Source organism: Parasteatoda tepidariorum, chromosome 10 (genome assembly GCF_043381705.1).
Source record: "Parasteatoda tepidariorum isolate YZ-2023 chromosome 10, CAS_Ptep_4.0, whole genome shotgun sequence".
NCBI lineage: Eukaryota > Metazoa > Arthropoda > Arachnida > Araneae > Theridiidae > Parasteatoda > Parasteatoda tepidariorum.
This window is the reverse complement of record NC_092213.1, coordinates 11,006,612-11,024,709: the sequence shown is the minus strand read 5'-3', so window position 1 is coordinate 11,024,709 and position 18,098 is coordinate 11,006,612. Positions and strand designations below refer to the sequence as shown.

The following is an 18,098-nucleotide window of genomic DNA, read 5'->3' as shown; positions in this document are numbered from 1 at the left end:
CCATAACATGAATTATGTAATTATAAAGCTCGATTTTTTTTTCGTAGTTTGTCTACCATAATAAGTTTTTACCTAAGTTGTCCTATAGTTTGTCTACGGTAAGAATTCCCCCGCCACAAAGTCTGAGGTTGTCTGCTGCTATGGAAACAAGAATAGCTCATTTAAGGGAGGGTAGCTTCTCTTCCCTCTAAGGCTAACACAATAGACTGAAGAAAAAGATTCCCTTTCTCTCGCCTACCCGAAACATGTCCTAAACAGCGACCCAACAACCCTACTTGAAATAGTTATACCCAACTACCATAGTCACCTCCACTGGTCTAGACAAATGGCTAGGGGAGTTCTTACTTTAGACAAACTATAATGGACAACTACATTTTCATTGCTAGTGTGAATCTCAAGTGGAAAAAAAAAAGTATCTTACCGTAATCCGAAAGGCATCGACAAAAATTCTGTTGTTGTTTATATTTCTTCCTTTGATAACAATCGTATAAACAAACAAGGTATACGAGAGAAAATAAAAAAAACTGTTTAAAATGAGTGTAAACTGCACATTATTTTTAAAATTTATTAAAATCCAGGGATGAGGTAGATCAGTTTCAAATACTTTATATAAATTATGGAGTAAATCAAAAATGATATCCATAATCTTAGGCGAAAATTTCGATTTTTAATTTTGTAACATACCATGGTTTGAAAATTTAATTACTACTTTACATTCTGTAAAATGGCAACTGTCTTAATATTTAACAACAATAAATGCTTAGTCTATTGTTGATGTAGGAAAAAAAATCTAACAATTAAAGTATTTCTTTTAATTGTAAAGCTGTTTTTGTTGTCTCAATATAAAGTGTTAGAAAAATGGATTTCCACTTTACTTATTTATTTATTTATTTTTAATACATTTAATGCTGAATAACTTTTGTATCATGATCTGATTTTAACGTAGTAGGACTCAATTTAAATTATTTGTGAACCTAACCTTAAATATACCAATATCTTAATATGCAATCTAACCTTAAATATACTAATTAATTAGCACAAACGATATTTTAAGTTACGAAATCAGACACAAAAACGTCTTTTCTTGTATAAATATATATATTTTTTTAATATATACTATATTTTTAACGGATTTAAATCCGCTAGCCGAAATGTAAAAAATATGTTCTCGAATTATAAAATTCGTTTATCCAAAGGAAATTTTATGCTAATAATTTTTAATAAAATTTTTTTTTTTTTTTTATGATTTTCTTTCATAATAGTCGAAAAACATTTCGAAAGGTCAGGTACCTACACAAATTTGTGCATCATTTTATAGTGTGTAATTTTAAAATGATGTAAAAAACTTTAAAATGATGTAAAAAATTTGTATTGCTACTTAATTGAAATTTTTTCCACTGTTATTACATAAAATATAAAAAAAATATGGATAAATAATAAATAATTATTAAAATTATTTTTTTGATGGGATTATTAAAAGTTACTATTATAAAAAATTAATTGTCATTATAAAAAAAGAGCTAGAACTCGCACATATTACAAGGAGATTCTTTAGTGAATATTCATGAAACTAGAAAAGTATTACTAACGATGCATATGTTCGATCGCATAAATTTTTAATTGACTTTCCTACATTGATAAATAGAAATAGATTCGGAATTTATGAATCAAAAAATATTTTATTAACTTAGGCGTAGCGTGACGGGTCATAAATTTTTTTTTAGAAAACAGTTAATTATTTTAAGTATCATTTGTATATTTTTATACAAATAAATACATATGTATATAGTACAGCAGCGATGGCTCAGGGGATAGAGCATTCGCCTTCCAATGCGGTGAACTGGAGTTCGATCCCGGCGATGGCTGGTCGANAAATATGGTTAAATAATAAATAATTATTAAAATTATTTTTTTGATGGGATTATTAAAAGTTACTATTATAAAAAATTAATTGTCATTATAAAAAAAGAGCTAGAACTCGCACATATTACAAGAAGATTCTTTAGTGAATATTCATGAACTAGAAAAGTATTGCTAATGATGCATATGTTCGATCGCATAAATTTTTAATTGACTTTCCTACATTGATAAATAAAAATAGATTTGGAATTTATGAATCAAAAAATAATTTATTAACTAAGGCGTAGCGTGATGGGGCATACATTTAGTAAACAGTTAATCATTTTAAGTATCATTTGTATATTTTTATACAAATAAATATATATGTATATAATAGAGCAGCGATGGTTCAGGGGATAGAGCATTCGCCTTCCAATACGGTAAACCGGGGTTCGATCCCGGCGATGGCTGATCGATACGAATTTCGCATCCGGCTTGCACCGAACACAATGCGGACGTGAAATATCCTCCGTGGTAGACGGATCATGGGTTAGAGTCCCCTTGCTGTCAAGCTAACCGTGGGAGGTTCTCGTGGTCTTCCTCTCCAGCATGTAACGCAAATGCGGGTTAGTTCCATCAAAAAGTTCTCCACGAAGGAAAATTTCTCCCTAAACTTGATCTAGGACTTTCCTTGTCTTCTGGATTGGGTTCAAAATTACTAGGCTACGGAGTGGGACATAACAGTAGTCGTAAACCCAAAAAATGGGTCGGCTGTTCAACGACGGTTATTAAATAAAATAAAATATGTATATAGTAAATATGCACATATTTAGAAAACTTAAAATAAACGAACAGTTTTCTAAAAATAAAAAGTTTGCTCCCCTAACGCTACGCCTATGCTTAATAATAATTCCTTTTTAGTATCGATTTTTCAAAACTTTTCTGTGTTCTTCTTCATTAGTTCAAAAACGCTCCAATGTGATAAGTTGAAATGTCAGTAATTATAAGAATATTCTTTTGAGCAATATTTAAGTTAACTTAGTTTTAAATAGTTGTCTAAATAATATTTATAACATCAGAAACTTCATTTTTTTTTCTATAATCCGGAGGATCTATTTTTTAACGAACCAACTCCAGAGCTTTGACTTTAAAATTTGCTTCAACAGTAAAGTTAATGTACCTTCACTAATTGCTCCTTTGTTATATTAATTTGTTGCCAGTTATAAAAATATGTAACAATATTAAATACAATTATACTGAAGAAGAATGCAGCCTCAGAATCCGGTTTGTAATTTTCCGATTTCTCTTTACACGCATTATAGGAATTTGAAATGGAATGCAATAAGTACCCATTTTTTTCTTCCTGAGAAACAGAGCAAGTCGACTGTTTCGCTTCTTCATAAAGAAAGGCGATGAAAATATTTACCGCCAAGATTTCTGCCGTTCAACAACTCTATTCACGCCAAAATCTTTTCAATTTCTCCCATCTTTTAAGTATTAAATAATCTTTGACAAGAGTTGATAAAAATCGAAGATCCTTTTACACAGCCATAAAATGCTTGTTCGAGCGAGTTAAATATTTTGTTGATTTTTATCAAATTTTTTTATGCTTCACTTTTTACAAATTGTATAGTTTAATCTTTGCCGTTCCGGATTCAAACCTTTCTTTGAGCCGGTCTGGCGAATTCTTTTTGAAAAAATCAAACTTAAGGGTATTCTATTGTGAAATGGAAACAACTATATTTTTTTTTATGTTGCTAATGCTATGAAAGCTAAAATAGAATTTCAGGTAAATAACATAAAAAACAACTTATTTTTGAAAAAAAAAAATTCTTTGCAATATGTAACTTATATAAAAATACCAAATCTATAAAAATCACAATTTTGAATTTTTCTGTCGTTTACGTGGATTTTCTGATTGCGCTGAAGAACTGTCTTTTATGGGGTGAAATTAATGTTCGCTACCGGCTACAGGGCGATTATATATATTAATTGGCGATTTAAAAATTGACCACCAGTCACCCCATGTGGATTTCGGCTCAGGTCCATTATATTGGAAAACACTTGGTACAATTTTATTACCTAAATATACAATGCGCAAAAAAAAGAAGAAAAACCACGCCCTACCCAGAATAATTTTTGATCTAATGATTGGATTTTCACGTTCTTGAACTCAATCTTAATGACTCGATGGGGTGATATCAAATACGCTAATTTATAAGTGCAGACGATATTTTAAGTTAAGAAATCATACACAAAAGTGTACTTTCTCTGAATAGACATGCCTTTTTTATCGACCGGTTAGGATTTCTAAGCTCCAAAATGTAAGGGAGTAGCCTCAACCTGGGAAATAAGGTCCCAATTGTTTGGTCCGAAGAGCGCTCTTTTGTTTGGACCCTTTAATGTTAATTTTATTTTTTGCGACAGTCCCATTCTATGAAGGTATTTTCTGTAATGATAATGCCCAGTGATGAAGCCCACAATAGTTTGCATCTTCGATCTCGGGAGCCTAAGGATTTCAGATGTGATTTTTGCAGATGAATCATACTTTTAGCATGTTTTTATTTAGGAGAATTTCTCCAAACTTTGTTCCTCTCCTGTTTTTTCCTATTTAAGGATGGCTCCCCTTGCAGTCTTCATGTTGATGCCTCAGAAGGGTTCTATTCTACTAAGTCAACCATGCTTTTTTTTAAGTTTTTTTATTGCATAGTGCCTTAGTGCTTTTTGTTCTATAATTAAATCTTTTAATTACAGAGAAAGTTCTTATCATATAACTTTGTTTTCAATTTATTTAAAGGAGAAAATCCAAAACTACTGTCTCACAATGGAGGAGGGATGTGATTTCTAATAAAGCATTAAATTATGCACCTTTGGTATTTTCTTTCTTGAAAATGGGACGAACTACCGATTTTTTTCTTTTCCACTTGCTAGTAGATACATTTATCTAGAAAATGGTCGAGTTAGCTTTTTCGAGCGATGATGGTGTTTTGAGTTAAGCTAAATGCAAATTTTGCATTTTTTTGAATGTTTGAATGAATATATCTACTAAAAGTATCAATAACTCATGAAAGTACTGGGTCAGAGAGCTTGTGCTAATAGTGAACTTTAATACTCAGTTTAAAAAGTATTGAGGTTCAATATAAATATATATATATNTGCTATTGGTTTATGAGATAGATCGAACGTTTCCCACACAAGAGCAAAGGGAAAAATGTCCTGCTCTTAATTAAATGCATAGTTGAGCCAAAAATAGATTTAAGAACAGGATGTGGCTTTTAAAAGTGTGAGAAAGTATTTCAAATAGAATAATTAATTAGGAATAAAGTAGGAGTTGTTTTATAGCAAAGAAACTGACATAAAAAGATTAATTGAAGCTTTTTATGTTACATATATATATATATTTATATTGAACCTTATACTCAATATATAAAGAGTCTTGGCAATAAATTAAATCAATTAATAGCCAATACATTGATTCCTTAACTTTCCTTGGCGAAAACTATTCTAACGTATAAATGACGCTCTTTTTATTCCTGGGTAAACGGAGGTGTCCTGTGGGGCTTAGCCTTGCAGCCACACCCTCCGGGTCATTTTTCAATTTTTTTCATATTTAATAATTCATATGTGTACATAGAAAAAAATATTTCTCTTTACTTTGGAGCTGCATATCTTTCAAAAATAAAACATTTTTTTATTATTTATCATAATTTGATTTTTCCTTTTAGCAGTTTATGGTGTTTAATATGTAATTGATAGCCTGTATCACATTGGAATAAAATAATGAATAATTGAAATACCTCATAAATATCTTCTTCAACTTATATATCATATCATCAACTTCTTCAAAATACCAGAAGTTTACACCTTCGGCAAACTAATATATCAGAATATCATCAACTTTTTCAACAAACCAAAAGTTACCACCATAATTTTTTTTTATTTACCTAAATGTCAAAAGTGATTACGACATGCACATTATAGTTTTTTTAAATAATAATATGCCTTTTGAAACAAAACATTTTTTTTATAAATTGCAACAAGAATTGGAATTGTTATAAATTTTAAAGACTTTACTTATTGAAGAGGTTTCATTAAATTTATAAAACCTTAGAATGTTCCCTATTAGCAATTAATTCAATAAAATTTCAACTATATTACAGGTAAAGGAGACGTATTTGGAGACTCATTTTGGAAAGAGCCTTCCATTGGTCAATCATGCGCGAACGTCAGAGCTCTCACTTACTGTGATCTTCATGCTATCAAGCGAGACAGACTATTAGAAGTGCTTAATTTTTATCATGCCTTTGCAAACTCATTTTCAAGAAACCTAGTGTTAACGTATAACCTACGACACAGGGTAAGCTAAATTAAATTCTTACATTAAAGTGTTGGAAATACTTCGCACTTTCTATTTAATTATTAGTTTTAGCTTTTCATCAATATAAACATGTAATTGTTTGTTTTTTTACTGGACTATCTTCTTTCTTGTTGTTTTTGTAAATATTTCATAAATAATTTAGTTCCATGAAATATTTACAGAATGTACAAAGTACTTTAAGTGTCTGCGTTAAATTTTTTAAATGCAGATACTGAGAGAATTGACATTTTAAAGTAAACACGACATTATTACACAAAACTAATGAACTCTTAGCAGAAACCCATCAGCATGGCAATGGGTGCTGCAGATTATAACAACACTGTAAAAATTTGATGCTCACGTTTCACGAAACTTACTGACGTTTTTGACGAAGCCATTTCCTGGTAAATGCTCCAAGCGAGCATTTCGTCAATGTGATGGAATAACTATCGCCACATCTCAGAGGAAAAGAATTTCCTAAATAATGTTTCGTCATTCTAGTTTTCAAAAAAAAAGAAGAAGAAAGAAACGTCGTAGGGTTTTGGGGCCTATCTATCTATCTATCTATCTATCTATCTATCTATCTATCTATATATATATATATATATATATGATAAATAAGTACCAAGCATGCTTGGGAACCAAACACTGGGGGTTTCGCGTTCGGCTGACCACCTGACCGGAACATCTGCTCCTGCACCCCAGAGCCCAAGATCATGAAAACTGAGATGGGCACTGTAGGCCTAGGCCCCCTATGGGCTGTCGCGCCACTAAGTTTAGTTTTATATATATATATATACACCGAAGAGCCATTACATTATGACCATCCTGCTAATAACATGTAGGACCACCTTTAGCCCTCAAGACTGCTAGCATCAGCCATGGCATTGATTCCACAAGGTGCTGATAGGTAGTCTGGGGTATCTGGTACTAAGCGCTCACCAACTGATCCTGTAATTCCCACACATTGCGAGGGGGTAACGTGGCAGCACGAATTTGGTTTTCCAAGTAGGACCACAAATGTTCTATTGGATTAAGGTCAGGTGAATTTGGGGGCCAAGACATGACTTGAAAGTCACTGGAATGTTCCTCGAACCAATCCATGACGATTCGACCCTTATGACATGGTGCATTATCCTGTTGGTAAACACCATCCCCCGCAGGAAAAACTGTTGCCATGAATGGGTGAACCTGGTCTGCAACTATGTTCAAGTAGCTTACAGACGTCAGGTATTGTTCCATGAGGATTATGGGTCCTAATGTGCCCCATGAAAACATTGTTCCTGGGCGAGAAACCATGAAAACCTGGGCGAATGAAAAGTTAGAATTCAAGTTAGTAATTGTAACTGTCGCAGTTACGTGGAGTCATCGCAGTATGGATATTGTAAATATACTAACAAATTGTTAATTCTAGATTGAAAAAACCAACACGTATAAGATAATAAAAATATTCATTTAATAACACGAAATATTAGAAAACATAAAAAACATAAGATCATAACTGACAGAAAATACATAAAAATTATCTTTTCTGTCGTATTGCTTTTTTTCGTATCGCAGCGAGTATCCAAAGCTTTAACAATTCGTTCTTTGGTGGTCAGTATAGCTTGTCTAGCATCCGCCCAACTATGCGGGCCTTCAAGACGATATTGATATGAAGTACATGGTCCAAAATAACAATTATAAAACAGCAATGGATCTGTTAAAGCCATTTTAAGGAAATTCGGCTTTACTCCAAACTGAGAAGCAATTTCATCCATGTATGGAATAAAATCAACCTGTACCGTGTGTCTTGGCGACAACACATAACGTCTTTCGATTTCATGATTTCTCCTTTTTATATCTAACATCATTGTTTTCTTGTCCGCAAACTTCACTTTTCCGTTCAGTAACTGAGCATACCATCTAGATTGAATTTCAAAAATTGGAAACAAAGCACCAAATGGCTGAATCAAACCAATTAAAGCTAACGTCGGATGCTTCAAGTTTGGTGGAAAAATTCCTTTGTACAAATTTACTTTGTTGTTGGTCGTATTTACTATTTCATCCTTGAGAAATGGAAACTTAATTGTGTATCCCGTAGCCAAAATGACGGTATCCAGTTTTGTAACATTTTCTTCCCCTTTGAAAATGACGCCTTTTTCTGAAAATTTCTGAACATCACTTTTTACAATGACAGTTCCACTAAGAATTTTATTTGGTAAATGATCATTGATTGTTAAATGCTGGGCATTGAATCTATGTTTCGGTTTCAGATTATATAATTCGTGATTAAACTTGCTGTCTAAGTAAAGTTCTAAAACAAAGTTCGAAAGCGACCACCCAACAAAATTGCCCAGCGTTCCAAGTGCTCTCGTTAATAACTGGGTATCAATTGGTAAGCCGTTTGGTCCAAGTCTGAACATGATCCAAGCTCCTCGTCTTGTACTCAAGTACACCTATAAATAAAGTGAATTGTTTCGAAGATTAAAAAAGAAAGTGTCAAACATTTACTGTAACTCTAGCAACAATTTCACCTTGTCCCCAGTTAGGCTCAAAATTGGCTCCTTTTGGCTGTTTTTCGAAGGCTCCGTCGTAATTTAAAATGATGCTTTTTTGCGAATAATATGCTATTTTTTTTTAATTGCTGGAGGTTAACAACTATTTCTCAGGACTGTTAGGTCAAGTTTAGACTATCTAAAGCCAGCGTCGTCTACGCTTATTTTGAAAATGGCGCAAAATGTTACGATATGGAGAAAATAGCCACAGTTTTGTGAAAATGAAAAGCGTTTGTGGTCTAATTTTTTAATATTTAAAAACTTACTTTAATGAAACATTACCTAGGCTCATAAAAATTTGCAAAAATTGAGAATAAGGCAGTGATTTTAATAATTTTCATCTAGGTGGGAAAATGTCCCCTAATTGGCGATTTTTAAAAAAGTTTAATAACTTTTAAAATATTTAAGTTATTCGTCTGTTCTAAAGCCTAGATAGTTCTTCAAGGCAAGATTATATATATAATTTAAAATCACCGCATTGCTTCATGTGTAAGGCACTTAAACTATGGCTTTTTTTATTTTCCTTGGCGTCAGAGCACGGAAAAACAGCGTTAAGAACATGCACCGAGGGAGCTATATTGGGATGCAAACTAAGGTAAACAACGTTAAAGAGCACAAAAATATTATTAAAAGCAGACAGCTGTTTCGGATGCTCAAAGGGCAACAGAAATTTTCTTTCTGTTGCACTGATGAAGGTTGCCCTTTGAGCATCCGTAACAGCTGTCTGCTTTTAATAATATTTTTGTGCTCTTTAACGTTGTTTACCTTAGTTTGTATTTTAGCACAAAGGTCGCCCACTTGTGTATTTATATTGGGATGACTAGATTTTTTTTAATACTGGTCCTAGAATGACCCATATAGGCTGAATGGCGAATATTAAATATCTGGTGAATCTGACGATTCTACATAGGGCCGGTATTGGTTGCAAAGTAGCCGTAAAACATCTGGTGAATCTGATATTTCTATATAGGGCCAATATATTAGTTGTAAAGTGGACGTAAAATATCGAGTGAATCTGACAATTCTATATTGGGCCAATATCGGAAAAATAACTACTTTTTAAACCCTTAATGAGTCAAGATTCGCGAATGTTGGTCCGATGAGGACTCAAATTATTTTACTGATAGGGAAAATATTCAGTTTTAAATAAATTTGTCAAGAATAATTTTTTTAAATTTTTTAAAGTTCAGGAATGTACGAGTTAAAAATGAAGGCTCGAACAGCAAAAAAATATTGCGATGTTTTGTACTATGCCACAAAAAACTTTACCTGACCAGTCTACTTTAAATACTTTAACTGACCAGTCTAGTTATTTCATGAAATAACTTGGTTATTCTATGAAATATCTAACTAAATTATACACTTTAACGGCAACTGATGCATTAAATGTATTTTGAAATTTCCTAATATTTTTAAATAAAGTTTTTTTTAAAGTCAGTATGTTCAATTCAATTTTGTTATTTATTTATATTATTTTTACTGTTACATTAACTATTTATAATATTAATTTTTAAAAAAGAAAATATAATTTAAATCAAGTAAAAAAGAAGTTTTCAAAAAATGTCTATTAAATGAAAAAGACCGATCGTTATCAGTCACAGACTCATTAGGTTTGAGGAAAAGGTGGCTATTAAGTAATTAGATTCTGCCGGCCACAGGCTACTAATTGAAAAAAGTTATCCGGAGCTTGCGTGCCTGGGGAAGAGCTTCATTTTTCTTTCGGCGGTCTTAAACTAATTAAAAACTCCAAGATGTCTGGGTAAGTTATAAGCATTGATGATGAACAGTTAAAAATTAAAAATTATTGTACCTGTTTAGCAACATTACTAATCTCCACTGCCGCATCCAATGCAGAATTTCCAGTTCCAATAATCAGAACTTTTTGATCTTTAAATGAATCTGGAACTCTTATTGAATGAGTATGGATAATTCTTCCTGCGTATTCTTCTTGTCCAGGAAATTTAGGAGTATAAGGGAGGGAATGATGTCCAGTACAAATCAATACCCCATCATAAATTTCGATCTCTATAGATTTATTGACTGTGTTCTGAGATGTGACTATCCATTTTCCTGTGACATCATACTCTGGAGTTTGAACTACATTGATAACCTTCAAATAATAAGATAAATTAAGTGACCGATAATAAGATAAATTCAATAATGAGATAAATTAAGTGACCGATAATAAGATAAATTAAATGACCGATAATAAGATAAATTAAATGACCGATAATTTGCTTTTAATAAAATAATAGACATCAGATCTCAAACCATGTTATTTTACATAAAAAAGCTAGTGCGAACGTAGGTCAACATCGTCGATACTTGAAACGGCGTTGTTTGCTCAGCCTCCTTTTTGCTTGCTTTCTTATTAACAACAATAATCAATTAACAAGCAATAAGAATTAATAAAAATGATATCTAAAAAATCGTAAAAAAATATACGTCTTTCTGTTCGCATTTAAAGAAACGATTATAAGACGATTTTCATCTACAGCGAAACAAAAGTAAAAATTCTTTCTCTCTCATGATTTCTTAAGAGCATGTCTTGTTAAGAGCCAATGATCTTGCAACATTGATAAGTTATTTCTTTCTCAAGAAGGAATGTTTTCCTTATTTATCGGAATAAGTCGCCAAGTCTGGGATTCCAGTAAGACTACGAAACTATAACCTTTTTTTAAAATAATACTATGCTATATATATAGCTATACACATCGTAAATGAATTAAATTTCTGCCTGAGGTATAACTTTAAAAGCTTTAAATGCATATTTGTTTAGTTTGGATAACGAAATAAAATAGAACTACATGCAGCTGTGGATGCTAAATTAAATCCTATACCGCAATGATCCTTTCTTAACTTACAACGGAGCATAATAATAATAGCTAACGTAATATAAGGCAAGACTCGCACTAAGGTGGCAAGCGGTAAGACAGAGGCAAACAGATAGCGAATTCCTGTACTTTTGCGTCAGGATAAGCAGATTCGAACCCAGTTCAACTCATTGGGAGATGAACGCGCCATCCCCTGAGCTACCACTACTCTACTTATGCAATTTGCCAATACTAGCAAGTCTGCTTGATATCAAGTGAATTTAAGGCAGAGGGTGAATTTCTTGACCAAGCGCCATCTATGACCAAGAGTAAGAATTCAGTCGCACACACGTCACAGCCCGTTTCACAGGGAGGACCTTATCACACACTATTCATTCCTCCACAGATCGTAATTTTTTAATCTGAACCAGAGAACGATCTATCTCCAGTTCAATACCCCTTGAAATATATAATGTATGTAGAGAAATTAAAGAAAAGTTCCACCCAAATATGTAATTTTTGGGTAAATTTGATTTTTTCATTTATACCGTATTTCATTGATAACTACCTATTTTAACATTAACATGTTATTTTGATAACAAGGATTTTCTGATTTAGAAATGTGGCTTGTAGTTGTACAGTGAGCCAAAAAAAAAAAAAANAAAAAAAAAAAAAAAAAAAAAAAAAAAAAAAAAAAAAAAAAAAAAAAAAAAAACGAAGCATCAAATAGTCGATTGAATAATTTCTGGGAAATCAAATTTTAGAAAAAGTCTTACATTTAAAATTCGATTTCGCAGGAGCTATTCAACCAACTTCGCTCAAATTTTGTAATTTGCTACGTAAAATGACTTACCTTAAAATGATTTAAAAAATTTTAGAGCTTACAATTCAAAATTCTTTCAACTATTATTGAATAAAATAATATATATTAACTAAAATGTATTTTTTGCATGGAATTATCTTTGGATAAACAAATTTTATAATTGTGTGCTAAAATTTTTCAACTTTTAGCATATTTGAGGTCACCCCTTCGAACCATTAAGATTGAATATTATAACGTGAAGATCCAATCATTAAATCAAAAGTTATTCAGGGTGGTCCGTTTTTTTTTCTTCTGTGCACTGTACAATTATATAAATACTTACTTCTTGATTGTATTTTATATGCTCCAAGAGTCGAAATTTTTCAGCATACATCATAAGGTATTTATACATTTTTCTGTTATGCATATAGTTAGGAAACTCTTTTGGTGGGGGAAAATCACTGAAAGCACTCATTTCTTTGCTAGAATTAATGACAGTTGATTTCATTACACTCGCTTGTCCATTATCTTCTTGAAAATTCCAGAGTCCCGCAACTTTTCCCGATTTCTCTAGAATAGTGAAAGCTATTCCTTCTTCTTTGCATGATTTAGCAGAGGCCAAGCCTGAAGACCCAGCCCCGATTATCGCCACTTTCTTCATATCTGCAAGTAAAAGAATAAATATTCTGTTAAAAAATAAGTACTGCAGCATGTAAAACTATTTAATTATAATTATTTTAAATTTCGTATACTTGTGTTCATTTGAATGCAGAAAAAAAAATAACAATAGTGAAAAGAAGAAAGATACTCTAGCAACAATTTTACCTTGTCCCTAGTAGGGATAAGGAAAACTTGATGCCAATTTGCTCAAAATTGAGGGAGCTGAAATTTTATTTCGTGATTATAAGCCTAAATATATGCATATTTAAATTAGTTTTACCCACAAAATTATATTCGTTGAAAAGTACTAAAAATTCTCCACGAAAACACGCAAATACTACGCACAAAAAGATTAAAAATTCTTCGTTTTAAAAGAATTAGGGTCAAATAAATACGCACTACCAAAACTCTTATCGGTTATGTCCTCCCAAATATACTAAAAACATAAAGATTAAACGAAATAACAAAAAAGAGGAACGTATAAACTTCAAAGCTCATAAACTCTAATTCATTAAAATGTTACTTTCCTGTTTCTTCCACTAAGCTCTTCAAATAAGATGCTATGTTACCCCAAATGGTAAAATAGGCAAGATGTAAAAATTTTCTTTATTATAAGCAAAGTTACTAGAATCCCATCCAAATTTTAATCAAACAAAATTATATAAATTGATTTTAAAGCATATTCGAAACCTTTTATTAAATTAATTATGTAATAAAAAAAGTGAGTATATATGCATAGAAAGAAATTTTGGATAAAAATACAATAAAAAACTAATTATTTTGAAAAGGAAATCAACGGATTAGGTTATGAATAGGGGCCATAGAAAAAAAAAGCGTGAGTTTACATCAAATGGTTAAAAAGTTTTTTAAGGCAAACAAATAAAGTTTTTTTTTTTCGTGCCTAAATGGTCTTTTAAGTTTTGATACCAAGGGCTTTTGCACAAAAGGAAATTAAACTTCCGTGGAATATTTGAAAATTCGTTTTTAAACTAGTTAGTTTTGAGTACACTTGTTTTATCTTGAAAATGCATTCATATCAAGACGAAAAAAAAGTGTTTTAATGCATTCAAAAATTAAAATTTAATCAAAAACAAATCACTACGTGCTTTGAAGACTAAACACTAAACATTTTAAGAAAATTAATAATAATTGCTCATAATAAAAAGTAAAAGTCACAAAACTTTCAAATAATTCAAATTGAATTATAAGAAATTTTTGAATTGGAAAAAACAAAAGAAAAATTTCCTGAGATACCTGGTGTTAAAGACTAATTATTTTAAATTTTCATTATTTACATTCATTTTAACTTGCCGTGAGTCTTTTTTTTTATTACATCTTTATGATATAAAATAAAAAATTCATTCATAAATCAAAAATAACGATTGGAAGTTTTGTACAAAATATTATTAAAATCATAAAAGAAGAATGCATCATAAAATTTAACGCTTCATTTTTATATTCTTTAAGAAGTTTGTTCTTGGATGTTTAAAAATACGATGTAAACACTACTGTCTAGCCATAAAACAAAACTGTAAATAAATATAAGTATACTGATTAACTATTAAAGAAAGATTTCTACAGTAATAATGATAATAATTTTTATTTACCTTGACACGATGCAGCTGGGTAAATGTATCGCAGTATCAATTACAAGCTCAAGAAAACTGTTTTCTTTCCACAAGATTGCCTGTCACATGCTGAAACCGAATTCACACATCAAAGATTTTTTCCTTATTTCTGTGAACTTAATTCAGAAGATACGCGATCATGCCTTTAAGACGGAAGTTTGGTATTTAAATTAAATTTGCATTTTATCAATTGATTGATATTTATTATTGGAATGCAATAGGGGGAAAAAACTCCGTTTATTTCCGCGATTTTTGAAAATTACTAGTTTTTTGTTAACATCAATACATTAATATTTTTCAGCGGAAGTAGTTCTTCTCCAGAACAAATAAATTGACTATGACGTCAGTGCTAGCTGATCGTTTGCAAGCAAAATGGGGTGTAAAAATTCTGATAAGTTTCTCCACATAAATTGGAACGTTAATTAACGTGAAGTTAATTTAATATAGTGCCATATCGCACATCGAATTCGTTGAAATATAATTCTTTCTCTTCTACGTCTTTTACTTAACTTAGATGTATTATTTGTTGATGTATTTTATTGATAGATAATTTCTTTTGTGTAACTGCCTTTTTCGATGCATAATTAGTTTATGTTCTACATGGCTTTGTGTTAAGTAAGAAAGATATACTGAAAGAATTGAAATCTTTGTGAAGAATATAGAATGTGTCACTTAAGAGAATTGATACTCGGCGGGCTTGACTTACTCGAAATAGAAAGGAAAGAGCGGTTGCTACCGTAAACAAATGTCACCTTTCAACAACCCAACCAATCACGATCGAGATACCCCCACAGCGTCAATTGCAGATATTCCATTTCTAAAAATTTGAAATTTTTTTATTTAATAATCAGAGTGTAAATCTTTTTAGTTGATATTTTCTTATTGTTTAATTTCAAAGTTTTTAGATTCAGTGAATTTTCAATAAATTAATAAGATCAGAAATGTTAAATTTAGAATTGACTTTTAATGGAACATTGCATGATTTTATAAGTGATGAGTAAAAAAAGTACAGTTTAAACTATTGATTTTTCTATTTTATAACAGTCGTTAAAGAGTCAACCAATTATAAGCTTACGACTATCAATGTTCAACTTCATAGCCTTGTAATTTTGAGCCCAATCCAGAAGACAAGGGAACTCTAAATCAAGTATTTTTGAAACTTGCCTTTGTGGAGGTCTTTTTGATGGAACTAACCAGCATTTACGTTCCATGGAGAGGAAAACCACGAAAACTTCCCCACAGTTAATCTGACGGCAAGGGGACTGTAACCCATGAACCGTCTACCACTGAGGATATTTCACGTCAGCACTATGGTCGGTGCGAGCCGGGTGCGGAATTCGTATCGACTAGACATAGCTGGGACTCGAACCGGAGTCACCACATTGGGAGGCGAATGCTCTATCATACACCCGCAGCCACTGATGCTTGACTTCGGTGTTCTACTGGGAACCTTGTCTTTACGATCAGACAGGAAGCTTGTTATTTTTTACATTCATTCAACCATCCAATTGAGCACGCATGTCTGGCGTTGGTAAACCAATAAAATAACCACATAAAAGATGGATGACTCAAGACACCATAGCTTAGTATATTCAAGTTTTGGATCTTTAAAACACTCAAGAGGATCATTTATGTTATTTTTCCCGCTTTAATTGAGACATAACGCACCTTACTCCAATCAACCATTAAAAAATCCATAGCAGGGTAAACAGATGATGAGGCCTATTACCATTCTATTTGCTTAAATGGATAGCTGACAAAATCTTAAAATAAACAAATTGATAAATTAATGAATGAAAGAAAAGTTGGTTATTTATTAGTCTGGTAATTACAGCCTAGTATGAAAAAGAGCCTACTTTTAATTTATTCGCGATTCTTCAGATGACGTGAAAACCTCCCCCCTCCCCCTGCAGCATTCACTTTCCAGCGTAGTAATTTTACTATATGTGTGGGTAATAAGAACTATATTTTGAAAAACTAAAGTTTCCGATGAATCATTATCATAATGAAAAAAAAAAAAAAAATCAAATGATTTAATTACCGCAAATTTTGGAATTATTTTGAATTGTTTTTAATTCCATCTTTCTCTTTGATACATTTTAAAATCAGAAATTTATTCGTAGATATTTTTGATTGATAAATTATCAATTTTCTTTTTTCGTCGTTGCTAGAATTGTTTTTCCTCAGTGTGTCAATATTTAAATCAACTTAAGGGTATTGCGTTACTTTGACAAAATTGTTCCCGTCTCCCGCACGCGAGAACGGCCATAAGTTTCAGGGTTCCTTAATTTTAATGACACTTTTTAGGTATCTTTCCATATCTCTGAAACTTATAAGGCGAATAAAGAAAGTTAGCCCACTATGATATAACTTTTTTTCAAAGATTATTTCAGGAGAAATTTATTTTATAAATGGTTACACCAATGGTTAAAAAAAATTTAAGTTGTAAGTTATACAAATTTTTGCAACACTTTAATCAACATAATTTTAAGTGACAAAATCCCAAATTTGAAGGCAAACGAAAAAAACATTCGTTTGCAAAAAAAAATTGAGATAGTTAAATTAACATTATAAACACAAAACTTTCAACCGCTCTATCGCTTTTATATTCCAAATTGCAGCTACCCCCATATCAAGAGGGACAGGAATTCGCATCCACCCCCTCCCCAAAAAAAAAATTATGTTTAGTTTGACAAATTACTTTTATGCCTGATTATGTAACTTAAAATATCGCCAGAGTGAGTCCAATTGCAGAGAAATCAAGTGAATCCGATCATGAAATCAAAAGTTATTTAGGGAGTTCCACTTTTTGTTTTCGTACTGTACACTTTTCACGATCTAACTTCTATCTGTTTGGAGAGACAACTTAAAATCTATACAGGCAACTATGACAAAATTAATGTATAGACAGAAAAACATATAAAATATAGAATTAGCATTTCTTTTAATCATGTTAAAATTTAAAAAGAGACAAGACACTTTCAATATAAATTAAACTTTATTATATTGAGCAATGAAAAACATACCACTAAAAATGAAAAACACAAATGAATGAATAAATGACACTTTTTCTAACTAGTATTCAAAATGAAAAAAAAAAAAAAGTATACATAATGGAAGAAAAAAAAAATAAATAAAAAATCACATCAGGAGATATCAAAGCAGAAGTTGAAAAACTCTATTGGCTCTTTATTTTACCCAGAATATCTATTGAATAAGTTAGTTATGTTTTAAATACTTGAAACTAATTCAGAGGCGCATTCGACCAACGAAAAAATCAGGAAAGCATTTTTCAAAAAAATCTTTAAAAAAAAAAAGTAGGCAATTTCTTGGAGCATCATACATATACATCAGAGTACTTTAAAACAAAAGTCAACTTACAAACTAAAAAAAGTATTAAGGAAATTTTATAGCAACAAATATATATATATATATATATATATATTTGTTGCTATAAAATTT

The 18,098-nt window shown here is 31.2% G+C and overlaps 1 protein-coding gene across 1 annotated transcript; it reads right to left on the bottom strand.

Moving 5' to 3' along the window:
* Window positions 1-7,630: 7,630 nt before the first annotated feature.
* On the bottom strand, window positions 7,631-14,950 carry LOC107451528 (flavin-containing monooxygenase 5). Its single transcript, XM_016067664.4, has 4 exons — window positions 14,616-14,950; window positions 12,692-13,011; window positions 10,544-10,843; window positions 7,631-8,634 (listed from the first exon to the last, which is right to left on the bottom strand). The coding sequence occupies exons 2-4, from the start codon at window positions 13,007-13,009 to the stop codon at window positions 7,648-7,650; spliced, it is 1,605 nt and encodes a 534-aa protein (XP_015923150.3). The 5' UTR covers window positions 13,010-13,011; window positions 14,616-14,950; the 3' UTR covers window positions 7,631-7,647.
* Between the last annotated feature and the right edge of the window lie 3,148 nt (window positions 14,951-18,098).

Excerpts from the sequence above, each read along its gene's own strand:
- LOC107451528 (XM_016067664.4), bottom strand. The coding sequence starts at position 13,009 with ATGAAGAAAGTGGCGATAATCGGGGCTGGGTCTTCAGGCTTGGCCTCT. Across the intron at positions 10,844-12,691 it reads ATATAAAATACAATCAAGAA|GTTATCAATGTAGTTCAAAC; the intron begins GTAAGTATTTAT and ends TATTATTTGAAG. Across the intron at positions 8,635-10,543 it reads TTAGTAATGTTGCTAAACAG|GTGTACTTGAGTACAAGACG; the intron begins GTACAATAATTT and ends CTTTATTTATAG.